The 17,277-nt window shown below is 53.0% G+C and overlaps 1 protein-coding gene across 1 annotated transcript in view; it reads right to left on the reverse strand.

Annotated features, from left to right (window-relative positions):
* The window catches only part of LOC146869372 (complement C4-like), a 536,657-nt gene that overhangs the window by 139,116 nt on the left and 380,264 nt on the right, over positions 1 to 17,277 (reverse strand). The window contains exons 27-29 of the mRNA XM_085599650.1: positions 16,379 to 16,483; positions 13,439 to 13,607; positions 8,939 to 9,153 (exon numbers count right to left, since the gene is read on the reverse strand). Coding sequence (XP_085455776.1) covers positions 8,939 to 9,153; positions 13,439 to 13,607; positions 16,379 to 16,483 — 489 coding nt within the window. The remainder of the gene's footprint in view (positions 1 to 8,938; positions 9,154 to 13,438; positions 13,608 to 16,378; positions 16,484 to 17,277) is intronic.

Consider the following 17,277-nt stretch of genomic DNA (forward strand, 5'->3'; position numbering starts at 1 on the left):
CCAAATTACGTCCAAGACTGGAGTCTGCCAGGGTTGTTTGCTCTCGCCTTTTCTCTTCCTGCTGTCCATAGACTGGATTATGATGACATCCACAGCATGGAGAAGAAATGGGATCCAGTGGACACCTTGGAAGCAGCTTGACGACCTGGACTTTGCAGATGACCTGGCCCGACTCCCCCCTACCCATCTACAGATGCAAGAGAAGACTAACAATGTGGCAGCGACATCAGCACAACCTGGCCTCAATGTCCAAAGGGGAAATACCAAGATCTGAAGGCTACCAGGGCCAGCCAAACTGCAGTCACTCTTGCAGGTGATGCACTGGAAGAGGCCGAGGCCTTCACCTACCTGGCCAGGGTTATAGACAAGGAGCGCGGCACAGATGCCGACCTCAAGGCAAGAATCGGCAAAGCAAGAGCTGCCTTCATTCAGCTCAAAGGACCTATCACTGCAAACCAAGTTCGGGCTTTTTAACACCAACATAAAATCAGTACTTCTATATGGAGCAGAAACTTGGAGGACAACAGTAACCATCCCCCAACAAAGCCCAGACCTTCATCAACACCTGTCTGAGGAGAATCCACCAAATCCACTGGACAAGCACATTCAGCAACAATGACCTATGGCAGCAGACTTTCCAACTCCCTGCTCATGACCCCCAAGGGAAAAGGAAAAGAGGAAGGGCAAGAAACACCTGGTGCCGAGGCCACGAGGCTAACTTCAAGGGGATGGGTTACTCCTGGAGTCAGGTTGAAAGAACATTTGCTTGCAACATTTCTCGCAAGGTTTAAAACGTGTTGTTTTGGGAGGCAAGATTTTCTCTTGCACACGGCAATATTTCTGAGGTAAACAGATCTCTAAGAGATGAGCGGTAACTCCGGATCCATGTCTGGTGGCCCGTTAAGAAAGGACCGATATTAATGTGCAGGAGTGGCACCTATATTGAACCCACACATCATTTCCTAAGCGGAACAGCATCAGTGAAGAGGTGCAAGGTGCCACCTACCAGCGCCCAGAGGTACTGCTCAAAGGTTTCCGGATCCAGTCTGACAGCTGGAGATATTCAAAAGTTGAGGTGAACAGCTGCCCACCCAGAAAGATCCAAAGACCAGTAAATCCCCTCAATGAATAATCACGTCAAGAAATTGACTCACTACCCATCTGCCCCATCTATGATTTAGCAGTGATGTAGGCTTCCTATGACGAAGGCATCCTAAACTTGTTCTCAGTAGTTACACCGTTAACAATCGCAGAGTTGGTTTGACAGCCATAATGTTTGTTTGACTGGAGCCTCTGCCAATCACAACATAGGCTATAGCTAAAGGTTGAGCGATGTTGCAATTTTTTTTTTTATTGAAACATTTCCGTATTTCTTGCAAATAATATTCAAAGGTCACTAATTTGCACACAAGCTAAGCTTTCCTGCGAAAGTCAGGGCTCTATACTGCTTCTGCATGCATTCAAGTGTTCTCTGAAATACTTTCTCCAAGGAGAAGCAAAGCAAGATGCAAACTTGCAAACCCACACAATACAGGTTCACAGTATTCATAAGAACACTGTATCCACTTTTGGTGCCAACTAACACTAAGGAAGGGAAAGCAAGAGGCTTCAAGAGCTGAAAGCAGTCGATAACTCTGACATGCAAAGCTACTCACATAATAAAAGCTTTGCACATCCCTGCTGAACACACCATATTAAATAAAGAAAGTTTTCTTTATCACCTTATCTCTCTGTTTAGCTGTTACTTCAGAGTTTCATGCCAAGGGGGTCTCAGCTGGGATTGTTTGCCCCGGACCCCAAACATTCGAAGGCCTGTAAGGCTTAATGTGTTTATATATCGGAATGAGGCAGGTGATGACCGCCTCTAGTATGTGGCGCCTTTCGCTGCGGAAACCTCCAAATAGTTCCCCGGACAGTGTTTCTGTTCTGAGCGATGCCGGGCCCCGGGGGAAGCAGAGTCGCAGACTAGTCTTCCCCCGGGGTCATTCGCGCGAGGGTAGGACCAGGTAGGGTCAAGGGGTGGAGTTAGGGGGTGGGTATATGAGCGCAGGGGAGGAAGGCGACTTCCTCTTCCTGCGCTCGGCACCATCGGGAGGGTTTAGAAAAGGAGTGTGTGTGGAGTAGTGTAGGGCTAGGCCGGGGAAGATTTCTTACGGGTCAGCGTTTTTTTGTGTACGGCGGGCGTCGCGGTTATGGAGCGAGACGGCTGTGACGGGACGGCGGCATCGGAGGAGGTGAGGCGGGCGTTGTTGGTCCTGGGGCGGGCCGGGAGGGAGGATCTTCTGCGGCCCGGGGTGCTGGGAGAGGCGTGGGTGGGTTATGAGAGGGCTCTGCGGGCGGCCTCGGCGGGGGTGGCGGCGGCGGTACTGGCGTGTCAGGAGGAGCCGCCGCTGCCGCCACCTCTGTGTCTCTCGGGTCTGCGGGGGAGGGGGCGGGGTGCGGGCCGAGCGAGCCAGGCGCGCGGAGGCCGGCGCAGGAGCCTGCCTCCGCGTCTTCGTTTTCCCCAATTGACGTTCCAGGCCCACGAGGCGGACGGGGGCGGGGCGTCGGCGTTGGCCGCGGAGGAGCGGCTCCCGGTGATTGCGGCTGCGGCCGGGCGGGCCGGTGATGTGGAGGGTGGGGCAGGTGGGGGAGTGGGGGGGCCAGGGGATGAGCTCGTGGCGGCTGGGGGGGGCGAGGTGGCAGAGGTTGTGGCAGGGGTGGGGGCGGGGGGGCTGGGGCCTGTGTGTGGGGCGGTGGACGTGCTGGCTGGTGTGGAGGGAGTGGGGGGGGCCTTAGAGTCTGAGGGGCCCCTTGATTTGTCTCGGGGGGGGTCCCGGGCTTCGACCCCTGGTGTGTCGGTTGGCGGCGCGGGGCGGCCGGGAGGGGGGGTTCCTGCGGTTCCGCCCGGAGGGGTCGTGCCGTCGGTGGGGCTCGGACAGTCTGCCTCGGGGATTTTGGAGGGGGGGTCTTTGGGTACCCGCCCCCCCCACGGCTACCGGGCTGGTGCGCGTGGACTTGGGAGGACAGGCTGCGGGAACAGCGCCTCTTGGCGCAAGTGGAGGATGCACGGCGGGCTGAGCAGGAGGGGTGGGTGGGGGCGGTGTGGGAGGCCGAGGCGGAGGGGCCCCCGTCGCCCACGTCGGAGGAGGAGCGGTGGGCGGAGCAAGAGGAGCGGGGGAGGGCAGAGAGGGTGAGGGGGCGGGTGGGGGGGGCTGTCAGGGGTCCGCGGACGCAGGCAGGGACGGCCAGGACGGCTTTGAGGCCCGATGGTGCCGGGGCCCGCCCAGGTTTGAGCGACCTGGGGGGCGGGGGGGATCCAAGCCGGCGGCTGTCGGCAGAGTTAAGGGGAGTACGGTGGGGCGCAAGACGGCCCCTTACCGCCGTCAAGAAGCAGTAGGGCGGTCCGCGGCGGCCATCCCTCCAGCGCGGGAGCAGGCAGTGGCAGCGGGGGGGAAGGGGTCACGCATGTCTGGCGAACTGAATGGCAAGGGTGTGAAGAGAGCGGCGAGAGAGGTGTTGTGGGTGCCTGGAGGTGTGGAGGCAGATGTGGAGTTGGATTATGAGGCAGAAAGTGATGAGCTGGAGGACGGGGAGGTGCGGGATGACTGACGAGACGGGCGCAGGCAAGGACAACAGAGAGGTTGGTGTGTTACAGGTCCCCCGGAGATCGGCGGACAAGGAGACGGTAGAGACGCGGCGGGCGACCCCCTCCGGAGGACGGCTCAGCGAGCGACAGCCGACTTTGACAGGTGAGCGGGTTTGGTGGTCGGTGTGGGACGGGGGTCCCAATGGGGGAAGGAAGAAGGCTTGTAGGTCGGTTGGGGTGGGGGACGGTTCTGTGAGGGAGGTGGTGGAGGCTCCCAAGGGTGGGCTCCCGACTGAGGACAAAGCGGTTGGGGGCAAGGCGGTGGCGTCGGCGGGGTGCAGACAGAGAAGGATGGGGGTAAGGAGGAGGCGTCGGGGAGTAAGCTCCCGAAAAAACTGCCCTACATGGGCCTGGCTATGCCGTTGGGGTCGCACTTGTCCGACAAAATAAAGGGAAAGATCTGGAAGCATGAGTACGTGGACGTTTTTAAATTACTGCATAGGGAGGTGCAGGCCAAAGAGGGCTCCAAGGAAGAGGAGTGGGAGCTGACTAGGCGGCCGAGGGTGCCGGTGAATATGGAGAATTGGACCTCGGCCTTTCTCATTTACGCGAGTATCTATGGCGAGAAGCATCCCGATAGGGCAATCGCATTGCTGAAATACATGGATATCATCAGGAAAGCTCAGATGCAGTTTGGGGGTTTCGCTTGGTTGAGTTACGATGAGTTCAGGGCGCGGGTCAGTGCGAACCCCGAGAAGCATTGGGGGGAGGTGGACCAGGAATTATGGATGCAATGGATGGCGTCTACGCATTCATCCGCATCAACTCACACGGCGAGTGGTTTGCCGGTCGCGTATCGGTCTTTTCAGTCGCGTCCCGCCCATACTGGGGCGGGGGGGACCACAGCACCCACAGGTGGGGCCGGACAGTCTAGCAAGCCCGGCACTTACAATACCGGGGCCTGTTGGAGTTACAATAGGGGGTATTGTTCCAGGTACCCGTGCAAGTTCAAGCACGAGTGCTCTAAGTGCGGGGGGAAGCACCCCCTTACGCAATGCCTTACACTCACCACTCCTTCCGAACAATGGCGGAATGCCAAGGGGAGGGGGCAGACTGGACAGAAGGGCCCCTACACCGGTTAGGGTGGAGGCGATGGCCCCGTGGCTCTCCCTTTACCCGGACAGGGAGGCCGCCTTGAAGATTCAGTGGGGCTTTACGGATGGTTTTCGGGTCGGGTATCAAGGTCCCAGATCACGGAGATGGGCCGACAACCTCAAGTCAGCGAAGGAATTGCCGGGGGTGGTGGCGGCCAAACTCTTGAAGGAGGTGGAGGAAGGGAGGATTGCGGGCCCCTTTTATGACTGGCCGATGGAGGATTTGATCGTTTCTCCACTGGGGGTGGTGCCCAAAAAGGAGGAGGGTGAGTTTCGGATGATTCATCACCTATCGTGGCCAGAGGGGCAGTCAGTGAACGACTTCATCGCGGAGGAGGATTCCCGGGTGCTGTATGCGTCGGTGGACGATGCGATCCGCCTTGTGCGGGTGTGTGGGCCGGGGGCGGAATTGGCAAAATGTGACGTGAAGTCGGCTTTCCGCTTGCTGCCTATACACCCGGCGGATTTTGCGCTCCTCGGGATGCAGTTCGGGGGGGCCATCTTCGTAGACAAAGTCTTGCCCATGGGGTGTGCGATTTCTTGCGCCTTGTTCGAGATGTTTAGCACCTTCCTGCAGTGGGCCTTCATGCAGCGGACTGGGCACCGGGATGTCACGCACTATCTGGATGATTTCCTCTTCCTGGGGAAGGCAGGTTCGGGGGACTGTGGCAGGGCTCTGTCAGGGTTCCAGGAGTTGGCGGAGGGATTTGGGGTTCCGTTGGCGCCCGAAAAGACGAGTGGGCCGGCTTGCGTTCTGACATTCTTGGGCATTGAGCTGGATTCCATCCAATGGACAGCGAGGCTCCCGGTCGCGAAGGTAGAGGAAATTCAGGAGTGCCTCCAGTGGGCGATTGGTGAGAAACGGATTGCGCTGCGGGCGGTGCAGAGGCTGCTGGGGTTCTTGAACTTTGCGTGCCGGGTAGTCAGGGCGGGGCGGACGTTCTGCCGACGGCTCGGCATGGCCATGTCAGGGGCAGTGCTTCCACACCACAGGGTCAGGATCTCCATGGGAGTGAGGGCGGATCTGCGGACGTGGTTGCTGTTCTTGATGGATTTCAATGGGGTCTCATTGGACTTTGTGGAGGAAAACACGGTTTGGCAAATCCAAATTTATTCGGATGCAGCTGGGGCAGATGGCTTTGGCATTTTCTGGGACGGGAGGTGGTGTGCAGCGACCTGGCCGGAGCACTGGAGGAAGCAGGGGAGGAGCATTGCCTTTTTGGAATTCTTTCCTTTGTTGGTGGCGCTGGAAGTGTGGGGTTCTGAGTTTCAAAACAGGGCGGTGTTGTTCCATGTGGACAACATGACGGTGGTCGAGTTGGTCAACCGGCAGAGGGCAAGGGACCTGAGGGTGTTGCGCTTGTTGAGGAGTTTCATGCTGAAGTGTTTGCGGCTGAATGTGACTTTTCGAGCCAAGCATGTGCCAGGGGCGAATAATGACATTGCGGATGCTTTGTCTCGTTCGCAGTGGCAGAGATTCCGGCGACTGGCACCTGGAGCGGATCTGTGCAAGACGGGGCTGCCGGATGGCATTTGGGCCCTAGGGGAGTGAGGGTGGTTGACCTAGTTGAAAATTCTGTTGCTGTTACCACCAGGCGGACCTACAGACGGGCGTGGGCAGAGTTTGTCGCCTTTATGGGTTGGAGCGGGGTTTCTGAGGCTGGGGGACAGGTGGGGGTGGAGCGTGGAGTATTACAGTTTGTGCTGCACTGCATGGATAAGGGGTTGTCGGCGGCAACCATTTCAGGAAAACTGGCCGGGGTGTCCTTTTATTGCTGTCTGTTTTTTGGTTTTGACCCTACAAAAAGTGTGATTGTTAGTAGGGTGTTGCGGGGTTGGGGTAGGGAGAGAGTTGGGGGCACTGTGCCGCGGGAGGCCATAACGTTTGAGGTGTTGGTTCGGTTGGTTGCGGCGTTGCCGCTCTGTTGCTATGATGAGTTTGAGGTTCGGGTTTTTCGCTTGTGCATGGTCTGGATGTTTTTTGGGGCATTCCGGGTGTCTGAATTGCTGGGCACGCGGGCTGGGGAGGGGAGGAGGTATGAGGACGTCAGATTGGATGCGGGGCGCCTGGGGATTTGGCTCGGTCGGTCGAAGACAGACCAGTTGGGCCGGGGTAAGTGGGTTTGGCTGAATGAGAATCAGGGAGGGGGTGTGTGCCCGGTGGCTGAGTGGCAGGCGTTTGTGAGGGTGAGGCAGCTTGGGGTAGGGGAAATATTTTGTCACATGTCTGGGGCACGAGTGACGGCTGGCCAGTTGTTGGCGGTGTTGCGCATGGCGTTGGTGCGTGTGGGTTTGGAGCCGGCGGGTTTTGGAACTCATTCCTTTCGGATCGGGGCGGCGACAGCGGCTGCCCGGCTGGGGTGGTCTTGGGATAGGATCCGACAGATTGGGAGGTGGAGGTCAAGGTGTTGTGAGCGTTACGTGCGAAAGTGACAGGGTGGGGTGCAGGGTGTGGGGGGTTGGATGGAGCGGGGTTTGGCCTTCTTTGTGCGTCTCTAACCTCTGTTTCTCTCTTAGGTTGCATGGGAGGCCCTGGGGCCAAGACGGTCACATGGATCGTGGGGCATTCTTTTGTGCACTGGGCGTCGAAATATGCGGAGCAACAGGTGTACGGCCGTAACCTGGGACTCAGAGGACAACTTCACGAAGTGCACTGGTGGGGGAAAGGGGGAATGCGATGGGGGGCACTACTGCCCTGGCTCGCGAAGATGGTCCCACAGAAGGGTTGCCCGGTTCTGTTGATTATACACTTGGGGGAAAATGACTTGGTTCGGCTGTCGGGTTTGGCGCTCTTACAGCTGATGCAGAGAGACTTGGAGGTACTAAAGCACAGACTGGCAGGGGCTTGCATTGCATGGACGGAGTTTGTCCCGAGGAGGATCTGGAGGGGAGCTGTTAAGCATGGGGCAATTGAAAAGGCGCGTCGGAAATTGAACAGAGCAATGCGAGTTTTTTGTGGGGAGAAAGACATTAAGGTGATCAGTCACCCGGGACTACGACTGGAGGAACCACTGCTATTTCGGGATGACGGGGTGCATCTGTCTAGACTGGGGAACGCCTACTATATGATGGAGATGAGGGATGTGGTCAGCAAGCTCTGGAATGAGGCAATCTGGTGTCGCAGGGATGTGTGAGGGGTCCTGGCCTGGGGGTGGGGCAGGTACCCGCCCTACAGGGGGCTACCTGGTTGGCGGTACTTTGGAGGGGTGGGGGGAGTCATTAGCGGGCACACCCATCCCTCGGGGGGGGGAAGAGTGAACGAGGTGGGGGTATTGGAGGCGTGAGTGAAATGGCCGAGGAGAGCCGGGAGGATGCAAGGAGGTTTGTGGAATGGTGAGGAACGGAAGGGGCATGGAGTGGTACAAAAGGGGAGTGTGGAGTGGGTGAAAGGAGTGAAGGATGGTAGAGTGTTGGGGGAAAGTTTATTCATATAATGTTTGGTTATTGTTTAATGTTGTGCAGCCTGGTCCTAATAAATGGCCTTTTACGCTAAAGACACGGTGTGGTCTGTTTATTGTGCGATGCCGGGCCCTGGGGGAAGCAGAGTCGCAGACTAGTCTTCCCCCGGGGTCATTCGCGCGAGGGTAGGACCAGGTAGGGTCAAGGGGTGGAGTTAGGGGGTGGGTATATGAGCGCAGGGGAGGAAGGCGACTTCCTCTTCCTGCGCTCGGCACCATCGGGAGGGTTTAGAAAAGGCCACCCACCCGCCCTGCAGTTGAGGGTTGGGTTTCCAGGGTTGGCTACAGCGTGCCAGTTTAGGACAGGCTGCGGGGTGGCGGTACTTTGGAGGGGTGGGGGGAGTCATTAGCGGGCACACCCATCCCTCGGGGGGGGGGAAGAGTGAACGAGGTGGGGGTATTGGAGGCGTGAGTGAAATGGCCGAGGAGAGCCGGGAGGATGCAAGGAGGTTTCTGGAATGGTGAGGTACGGAAGGGGCATGGAGTGGTACAAAAGGGGAGTGTGGAGTGGGTGAAAGGAGTGAAGGATGGTAGAGTGTTGGGGGAAAGTTTATTCATATAATGTTTGGTTATTGTTTAATGTTGTGCAGCCTGGTCCTAATAAATGGCCTTTTACGCTAAAGACACGGTGTGGTCTGTTTATTGCGCGAGGTGCTTGTGCTGCCAGAAAACCAGAGAGGAGCCCCGCATGACGTTTGTGGCCCAGGCCCCACAGAAGCTTCTGGAAGGCCCTGGGCCACACTGAGAGGAATCCTTACCTGTGTGGACTTGAATCCCCCGCCGTAGTTTTGCTGTTCCGTCAGCCACCTGACGATTTGATTGGCTGTCGGGATGTCATTACGAAGCAGCACGTGCATCAGGGCGAAGGCGGTCCCTTCCACTGTGATGGCGGAAGCACTTGGCACGCGGTCCTTCTTGGTCTCTGAGTGCAGCCTGTCTGCCTCCTTCGATTCCCAGTACAGCATCCGGCCATCTAGGCGCGAGAAAGAGACAATGAGCAGGGCCGTTTCTAGGTGTTTTGCAGCCCTAGGCGAGAATTGAAAAATGCTACCCCCTCCCTTTTACTACCATCGCTCTCCCCCTGTCATCCAGGCTAACTCCTCCGCAGTTTCTCACTCTCTATACTCTTTCATTCTTTCTCTGCCAGCATCTCTCTGAAATGGCCTGTAAGCACACCGTGTCAGTGCATTGTTAAAATCTACAGAAACATCACAGTCTTCAGGAATGCAATTTAGAGTAAAACGTGTGAAATGTAAACAGGTGCTGCGTCAGTGTCACGGATGTGATTAGTTATTCTTCAGCAATCGTTTAGCACTCCTTGAGAACTTCAACTGCCAGTTACAGTGGCCGCTTTGCCCTTTTTACTGCAGCGTAGACTGGTGGACAATGACCTGAGGTCGGAATCAGAGCGGCTGCTTGGGACCGAAGGTATGTTTGGGATGGGGGGGGAGGGGGCTCCACTGACTGCGAGGAGGCCCTTCGGTTGTTTTGTGATGTAGACCCCAGGGGGATAAAAAAAGCATCTTGCCAACACCACAGCCTTGGGCAGCTCAGTAAAAAGAACCAAACAGCCCATTTTAACCTGGAATCTCTACACTGCATGTGCTTAGTAGTGACTGTCTGGAGTGCCTTGCCAGCACTTAAAACGGAAGGCGAGGCACTACTAGATTTGCGTGGGGGCTGCAGGCAGAGCCCGCGTTCGGATTGTGATCCGGATCATGTTGTTCTCCTTCATATGTTGAACAGCACACGAGGAAAGCCTGTGGAGCAGCTCCGACAGGAGCAGCTTAATTGATCACAGGTTTTGATCTGGGCTTATTGTGATGCTAAAATAATAATGTGATAAACATGCCAGCGCTCAAATCTATGTCACATACCATTGATTCAGTCAAAGTCAAGAATCTGTCAAGAATCTGCGGTGGGATGTTTAAGTTAGGAAGCAGCCGAAAGCCAGCAGCAAGCGGCTCCATATGCTACAGGCTGCCAGGCAGCAAGCTCCAGCCCTCGACGGGGAGTCTGAGTTAGCCCGTGCAGAAGTGGTTGGGTGAGCCGGAGAGGACCGCAGGATCTATTACACTGCCCCCGCTGTAGTGCAAACAGCGTACACACTGCAGCTAAACTTCGAGTTCCGCCAGCTCGCGGTACTGCCCTAGTAAAGTGTCTCCCCATTGGGCACTGAAAGTGACAGGTATGCTGGCAGCGTTTTTCGGGTAATATTCACTGTAGTATGGTAGTCTAGCACACACATGAGCTACCAGTCCTCAAGCCTGCTGAGACATGCACGCATTGCGCGCTTACAGTGCAGCTATCATTTTGGTGCACACGAAGACGGGGGCCGGCGACAGGGGCCGATGTCAGAGGCAGCGGAAAGTGGCCACGCGCTAAATGAAAAAAGCTATGAAACACTGAGTTATTACGAGCGTGCAGTGCTACACTCACAGGGATTGGTAAAAGATAACAGGCTTACCGGAGTCTGGGGTTTCCTGTGGTAGGTCGTAGGTCAAGTAGAGGTCACGCTCGCCTCACATTAGCAGTTCGCTGCGATGTCTTGCACACAAGTACCTTGGCAGGGTGACGTCAGGCATGGCTGCAGTCTTCAGCAAGTGACTCAGCAGTGCCGCGGGCGGGAATTTTTCATCAGGCTATTAGGGGCGCGCACGGCCCCCGCCTGTGGCGCCGAAAGTGACGTCATGTCGAATTGTTGAAAGGGATTCCCAAACTCATGTTTTTTGCCGGCCTCCCCCTTTGCCGCCCTAGGCGGCCGCCTAGTCTTGCCTAATAGTAGAAACGGCCCTGACAATGAGGCAAAATGGAACCAAGAAGAGAATGACAGCAAGGGTGGGATATGACAATGAGAGAACAGAAAATGGAACTGAGCGGTAGAGACCATGAAAAGTAGAGAACAGCAAACAAATACATTCTGAAAAGACAAGTGAATGGAAGTATGGTTTGGCTAGTCTTCGAAGAGCCAGTGACAGAGAAGTGAGCAGTGACTAGGAGTCAATGGAAAGGTCTGTGAGTGAAAGAGAACTGCAGAGCTAGCAGAAGAGGAAAGCCAGAAGGCAGAGTTACACAGTGGGGAAGGAGAGTCCCTGGGGCGGTTTTTCTAGGCTCTATCACCCTGGCTCCTCTCGCAAGACTCAGTGAGGGTGGAATTCATGATGATTAGAACCGTGACACAAATAAATACAAGTAATTGGTTTCCAGACTGAGAGCAAACCTTGGGAAAATTAGTACTGGCCGCTTCGTCATGGAGACGGTCCATCCTGAAATGCAAGGCAAGGCCCCCTCAACAGGGAAGACAGGCAGCTTCATACCTGTTATGGCCATGTGAGGCCCCGCGGCAAGGTCTTGCTTGGATCCTGTGCTGAAGCAAAGAGCATCTGTGCATACCTTTGGCAACTTAAGGCGTTACATCAGGAACGCTTGCAAAGAGCGTAGACCACCCGCAATCCCTTTCAGTAGCTGTCAAACCAAGCGGTCTTCGGCCACTCTAGACAGAGGCCCCGACTATGCACAGTCATTCTGACCCGGCTTCTCATGAGACCAGTCCATCCCAAACCTTCATACACATGCATGTACCGGTGACACTGATCTTAACATCTGCCACTATACAGCGATATCTTCCATTGCAATAAACTAAGACATTTATTATTGACATCTGAGAGACCTTCAGCCTTAGCAGGGAAAGGGGTGCAAATTCCAGCTTCCAGTCAACGGTCAAGAACAGAAGCTTAACCCTTTTCAGTCAACTAAGGACACAATATCCCTTTCTGTCCGTCTACCTCTATCGTGAATTAGCGCCATTTCACACCTATTACTTATGCTGTCTCTGCTCCCTGGGAGAGCAATATTAAATGGTTATGAATGACACGGTGAAAGTTCTTAGTTGGCCTGTTTCAACACTATACGTATCTCTTTATATAAAGACACGTCCTGCTTACAATAAGTCAGTTTCAATATGGTTTTGACTAAACTTTCGTTATTACATAAGCTTGACAGTCATTGTTCTCCCCAGAGAACAGACTCCTGAAACAAAATCCCTTCAGATATGTTTTCTCAATGTCATGAAATATTGTCTGACTTAGTTTACACCCAATCTTTGATACAGCACATCCCCACCCTCAGTTTGGAAGACAAGCTGGCTTTTTACCCCAAAAACTAAATATGTACCAGATGCATCACCGACAGGGACAGATTCTATTTCGAGTAAGGCAACTATGCCTGACTACAACTTGATGTTTTCAATAAACATTTTCAGTTTATCAATGGAAGGCGGTCAGAAAAGATTGTCTCCCCTCAGAGAGTTCACGGAGGGTGCTCCTTTACCGCCGCGAAGGCGAGGATTGATCTCTCTCTGTTTTCTTTCCCCAGTTTTCTCATTCATTGTGTAAGTCTCTCTGTGTAGATCACCAAAGCACCTTTGTACATTTTAATCTTTTTGGTTAAATGTTCCTGCGGTTGATTGACTCCTTCAATTTCCAGGCCCTTCAGCTCATTGCACGAAAGACTATGTTCCAGTAAGCCAGTTCCCTGCGAGGCTGCATGCATGACATTGACTGCTTTCTACTTTGCCTGTCATTGGTGTCTGATTTTTGCAGATGAAGCTGGATTTCTTGTAGGTTGGAATAGTTAAGTGCTTTCTGCCCCTGGACACTGTTTAGACTGTTCTTCCTCTTTGTGCCACCGGCTGCTGCTCAAAGTGGTCTGTACCTTTGTCCTGATGAAGACTCCCCAAACCATCTACCAGGGCCGAACATGTACATCACCGACGAATGACGGTTTTAGATTGTGTCCCGTGGAATAACTCCTATTCGAACAGGCAGGTGTGGACATCTTGTACAGTCGCAACACTAGGCACCACAGACAGAACTTTTGCTGTGTATCTTTGTCTCACGTGTGTTTTTATCATTTGCACTTTTAAAACACACGAGCACTACGCGGTCCGCTCACATTTCGACAGTGGAACCTTTGCTATCTACTATTGATAATGTGACCCTATAAATGAACTTGCACATTTTTCTATTTCTCAATATACTGCCATCATTACTCTTTTATCTATAAATGTATACAAATATGGAATGTTATATTAAAACATTATGCGATTACTATTATTGTCCTTGGGTGTTCATTGGTTGAGCGTTTCTATTCTTAGGTCTTGGTCATTTGTAGGAAGCAAATGGTGTGTGCAATGTGGCCACTCTCTCATTCAGTCTCCCCTTATCTACTTACCGCACTGGTGGCAGTGGGCTACTCACCCTTGGTCTTTGTGGCGAAGTCCATCAGGTAGCTGTGGGCCTCCATCTTGGCGCTATCGCTGTCTGATACCAGAGTCAGGGCGTAGGCCGAGATGGCGACGGTGTAAGGACGCTGCAAACTGGGCAGCTTCTGCTGGAGGTACTGGGCCGCCCTCTCAATGCTCAGCCTCTGCAGAGGATGGAAAGAAGAGTGGGGCACAGTGTACGGCTGCGAAGCACCCATACTCGTACGCATAGTACAGAAGAAACTGGATGAGTTGTATCGGATGTAGGATGGAAAAACATAATCAAAGATCCATTTCCAGAGAAAGAGGATTAGACAAGAGAAAAAGCTAATAGAGAAAAGGCAGCTTCAGTGCTGCACCTTCATTGCTCACATCATAGCAGATCAGGCTTCTGTGGGATCAGCAGCTGCCCTGGCAGTGCAACTGGGGGTCCAGTTCCGTCTACACAGGGATCCACCAGGGCCCCTATTCGCTTGCACAACAGCAATGTCCGCCATCAGCCGTACAAAAGAACAACCTCCAGACATATCACACTCAAAGATACTAATTAACAATAAACTTCCTCAAATTTAGTCTGGCAAAGGTCGAATAATTCATTACCAAGGATGCACTCTGAAAACACTCGTAAAATACTGTGGTTCTACCGCTAGTACTCATGATGATGTTCATCTGGCTTCGCCCTCGGCATCTCTGAATTTAACAATATAACAACTCACCCTCCTGCTTGAAACCACAAATGTCATTCCGCTCTGACCACTGTGGGCACTCGTTCAAGTATCCTGGGTCAGAAGGTGATTAAGCGCACTCTGATTGTGGCCAATCCAATACTCTAGAAAGGACTATGTACATGGCAGCAAGATTTGTGGTTGCTGCTCTTCAGTTGTCGCAACACTAACAAACCAAGCCAAGTACTTGCTGTAGCAGACACTTAAAATAACCCTCAAACTCCTCTGCATCAGACACAGCTCTACAGAGGCAGCCTACTGAACTTAGGACACAAATTCAAGAACTGCAGCCATAGATAGAAGAAAACCCAAAGCAATGTGACTGACATCTCACTTCTGCAAAGAAAAGACCAAAAATCAAGCCTTCCGAAGAAAAGCATCAACACCAGGCTGAAATGAATTCCTACTGTTCATCCACCGCAGAGGCACGCCGCCCCGCTCCGTGGTGATTGTAGCGCACGGGGGAAACATCTAGGACTTCAGGTGAAGGTTTGTTTGGGCCACAATGAATGCCATCGCCAAGTTCCTGCCCCTTCTGCCATCAGAGCGCATTGGTTTTCAATGATCAGTTCAAAACTTGAAAACACCAGAGGAGTGGATTGGGTAGATCCTTCGGGGGCTACAGCTACATAAGGAGCTCAGTGATGTGAAAGGGGCCAATGGAGAATCTAGGAGATGGAGCAAAGGTGGTCTCGCCTTTAGGGAATTTGAGAGACTCTACAGCAGGCTGGTAACTCTCCAAAACTGGTAGGGCTTGGAAAGTGTTGGTCACATGTCAAATAATTTGTTTGAAGGGCGAGCGGGGTTGGAGAAATGTCAGCTCAGTGCCCGTCCATTTCTGCGGCATAAGCATCATGCACTTGGCGCATCTGCTCACTTTAAGTATCCATGCTTACAGAAGAGGGTAGGAGAGAAGGCGGAGCTTGTTGTTATGAAGGAGCGCACACAAATATAAGGACCAAAGCAGTCTGATTGAATATATGTAGTTCTCCTACATCTAGTGACACTTCTGGCCGTCTTCTGGTCAGAGGTTTTCCCCAGGCTTGCTTCTCCTCCCTGGTCTGGTGGCAAAACTGCTTCACAGCTTCATTCCCCTGGCTTTCTCTTCCCTGGTCCACCACAAGTCTGTATTTTGTTATTATTTGGGAACATATATGATAAGTGGTGCTGTTATCCTGAGATTTCCGTGTAAATTTATACTTTTTTCTATATATCCAACCCCATGTACAGCAGGTTTATATGTAATTAAAGGGCCTATTTCAACCAGTACAGAGACCAACCTCTCAGGTCCGCTTCCATTCTCCTCTAAATGCCACCCCTGAAGACCAGAACAACATGAGCGTCTGAACTGGGAGAGGCCAGTGAGTTGAGGATGGTTTGAACCCTAATAGGGGATGACAACTGTGTTTGATTTCACAGGTCGTTAAGCGGCATGGCCTGACATTTATGTGTTATGTGTCCCTAATATTTATCTTGGAAATCACTCACTCTGGTTCTGTCTCTCCTAGTGTGGATTCAAAACCTGAACACCTGCCCTGCCGTGCCCTGCTTCTCCACTGCCTTCTGCACCTGCTGGAGAAGGTTGGGGTCTTTCCCTGTTTGGAGTTTCTCGAGATTCTTTGAGGTTCAGGCCCTGCTCTTTGGTGTGAAATTATACAATGTTTTCATTTCTGAGAGGTTAAAGAGAGACAAGCAAATTATCAGAGACCCTCAAAGTCAGGAGAACCCTGGGATATCTAATTGTGTAGACCCTGACTGCAGTGATCTGGTAGCAACCTGGCTGGTAGACCTGCACGCGGTCATGTCCTGTGCACTCTACACAATGCATGGCACTCTTGCAGATGATGTGCTTGCCAAGCGGCAGCGGCAATCAACCAATCATCTCATGCTCAAGCTAGCGTTCTGCGCAGCCAATCTACAGGCACCCTGCTGTGCTTAAACCACATCAGCCTATCAGTGACCACCTCAGCAGCCACCTTGGCCGCCCCATGGACCCACCTCTCAGGCAGGGCCTCGCTGTTAGACAATGGACAATGTTAGCGCCTTAACATTACTAGGAAGATAGAGAGTGGAGTAAAATACAGACAATGAAAGATGTCACACCTAGGAGCTAGACCGAGAAACAAGCACAGGCAAAACAGTGAGAGCAAAGCATAGGTTGGGCAGAGGGGGTAGTTAGCCAGGCTAAAAGAGAGTGCGATGGTGCCTACCACTTTGCTCTTGTCTGGTCCCGTGTGGATATCCATCGTGTGGTGTAGAGCGATGGTCACAAATGCAGTGAGGGCCACCTCGCCTTCCAAGCCTCCCACGCCGCCCTGAAACAAGTCAACAAGCCGCTCAACATTGGATCTGGAAGAACAAAGCTCATAACGGTGGCAGCCCAGAAGAGAGCTGAGTGTACAGAGGCCCTGATGCACAGTTCTGGGAGGGTGGGGCTTTAAGTGTACCCTTTCTTTAATCCTTTAGAGGATGATACAAAATGAACGATCAATTTTGGCAGAGTAATTAATTTAAAATAGTATGGTTTTGAAGCTGGCATCTTCCTCAACGCAGAATGTCGTAGACCGCTTGTTACGATGAACGGCAGCCGATCTCTAGATTGTGTTTCTATAAAAAACAGGGAGTAAACCCACAGCCAAGAGCTCTTATTATACCTTTGGAGCCCTTCCGTGCCGCCGGATATGAGGTCCGGATAAAGAGCAGCCCTTGATGAAGCCTGCACCAAGGTTGGTGGTGAGGGGTTTTCTTTTCTATAAGAGAAGCACAATCTAGAGAGCGGAAATTGTTTCCCATCTGTAAAGCGCGTTCTAACTATAGGCCCGGATTCTTAGGTCCGGATTGTTCATGCAATATCTTTGGATTCCTCTATGGGAGGATACAATCTTTGGAGACCCCGTACACTATGGCTGTACTTCTTATGATAAACAGGAGCAGAAGAAATCCAAAAACAGCACCACAGAGAGGCCAATTCAGAGACAGAGGTCAGTGTAGCAGTGCAATGGTACAGGGGATGCATTGAAGAGTCCCTCAGCCAGGCTTTGGTGCAAATGGAAGGGCTCAAGAGTGTTCCAAAAGCAGTGATGCGTAGAGTTTCAGATGTTATGTCACG

Source organism: Triturus cristatus, chromosome 1_1 (assembly GCF_964204655.1).
Source record: "Triturus cristatus chromosome 1_1, aTriCri1.1, whole genome shotgun sequence".
Taxonomy (NCBI): Eukaryota; Metazoa; Chordata; class Amphibia; order Caudata; family Salamandridae; genus Triturus; species Triturus cristatus.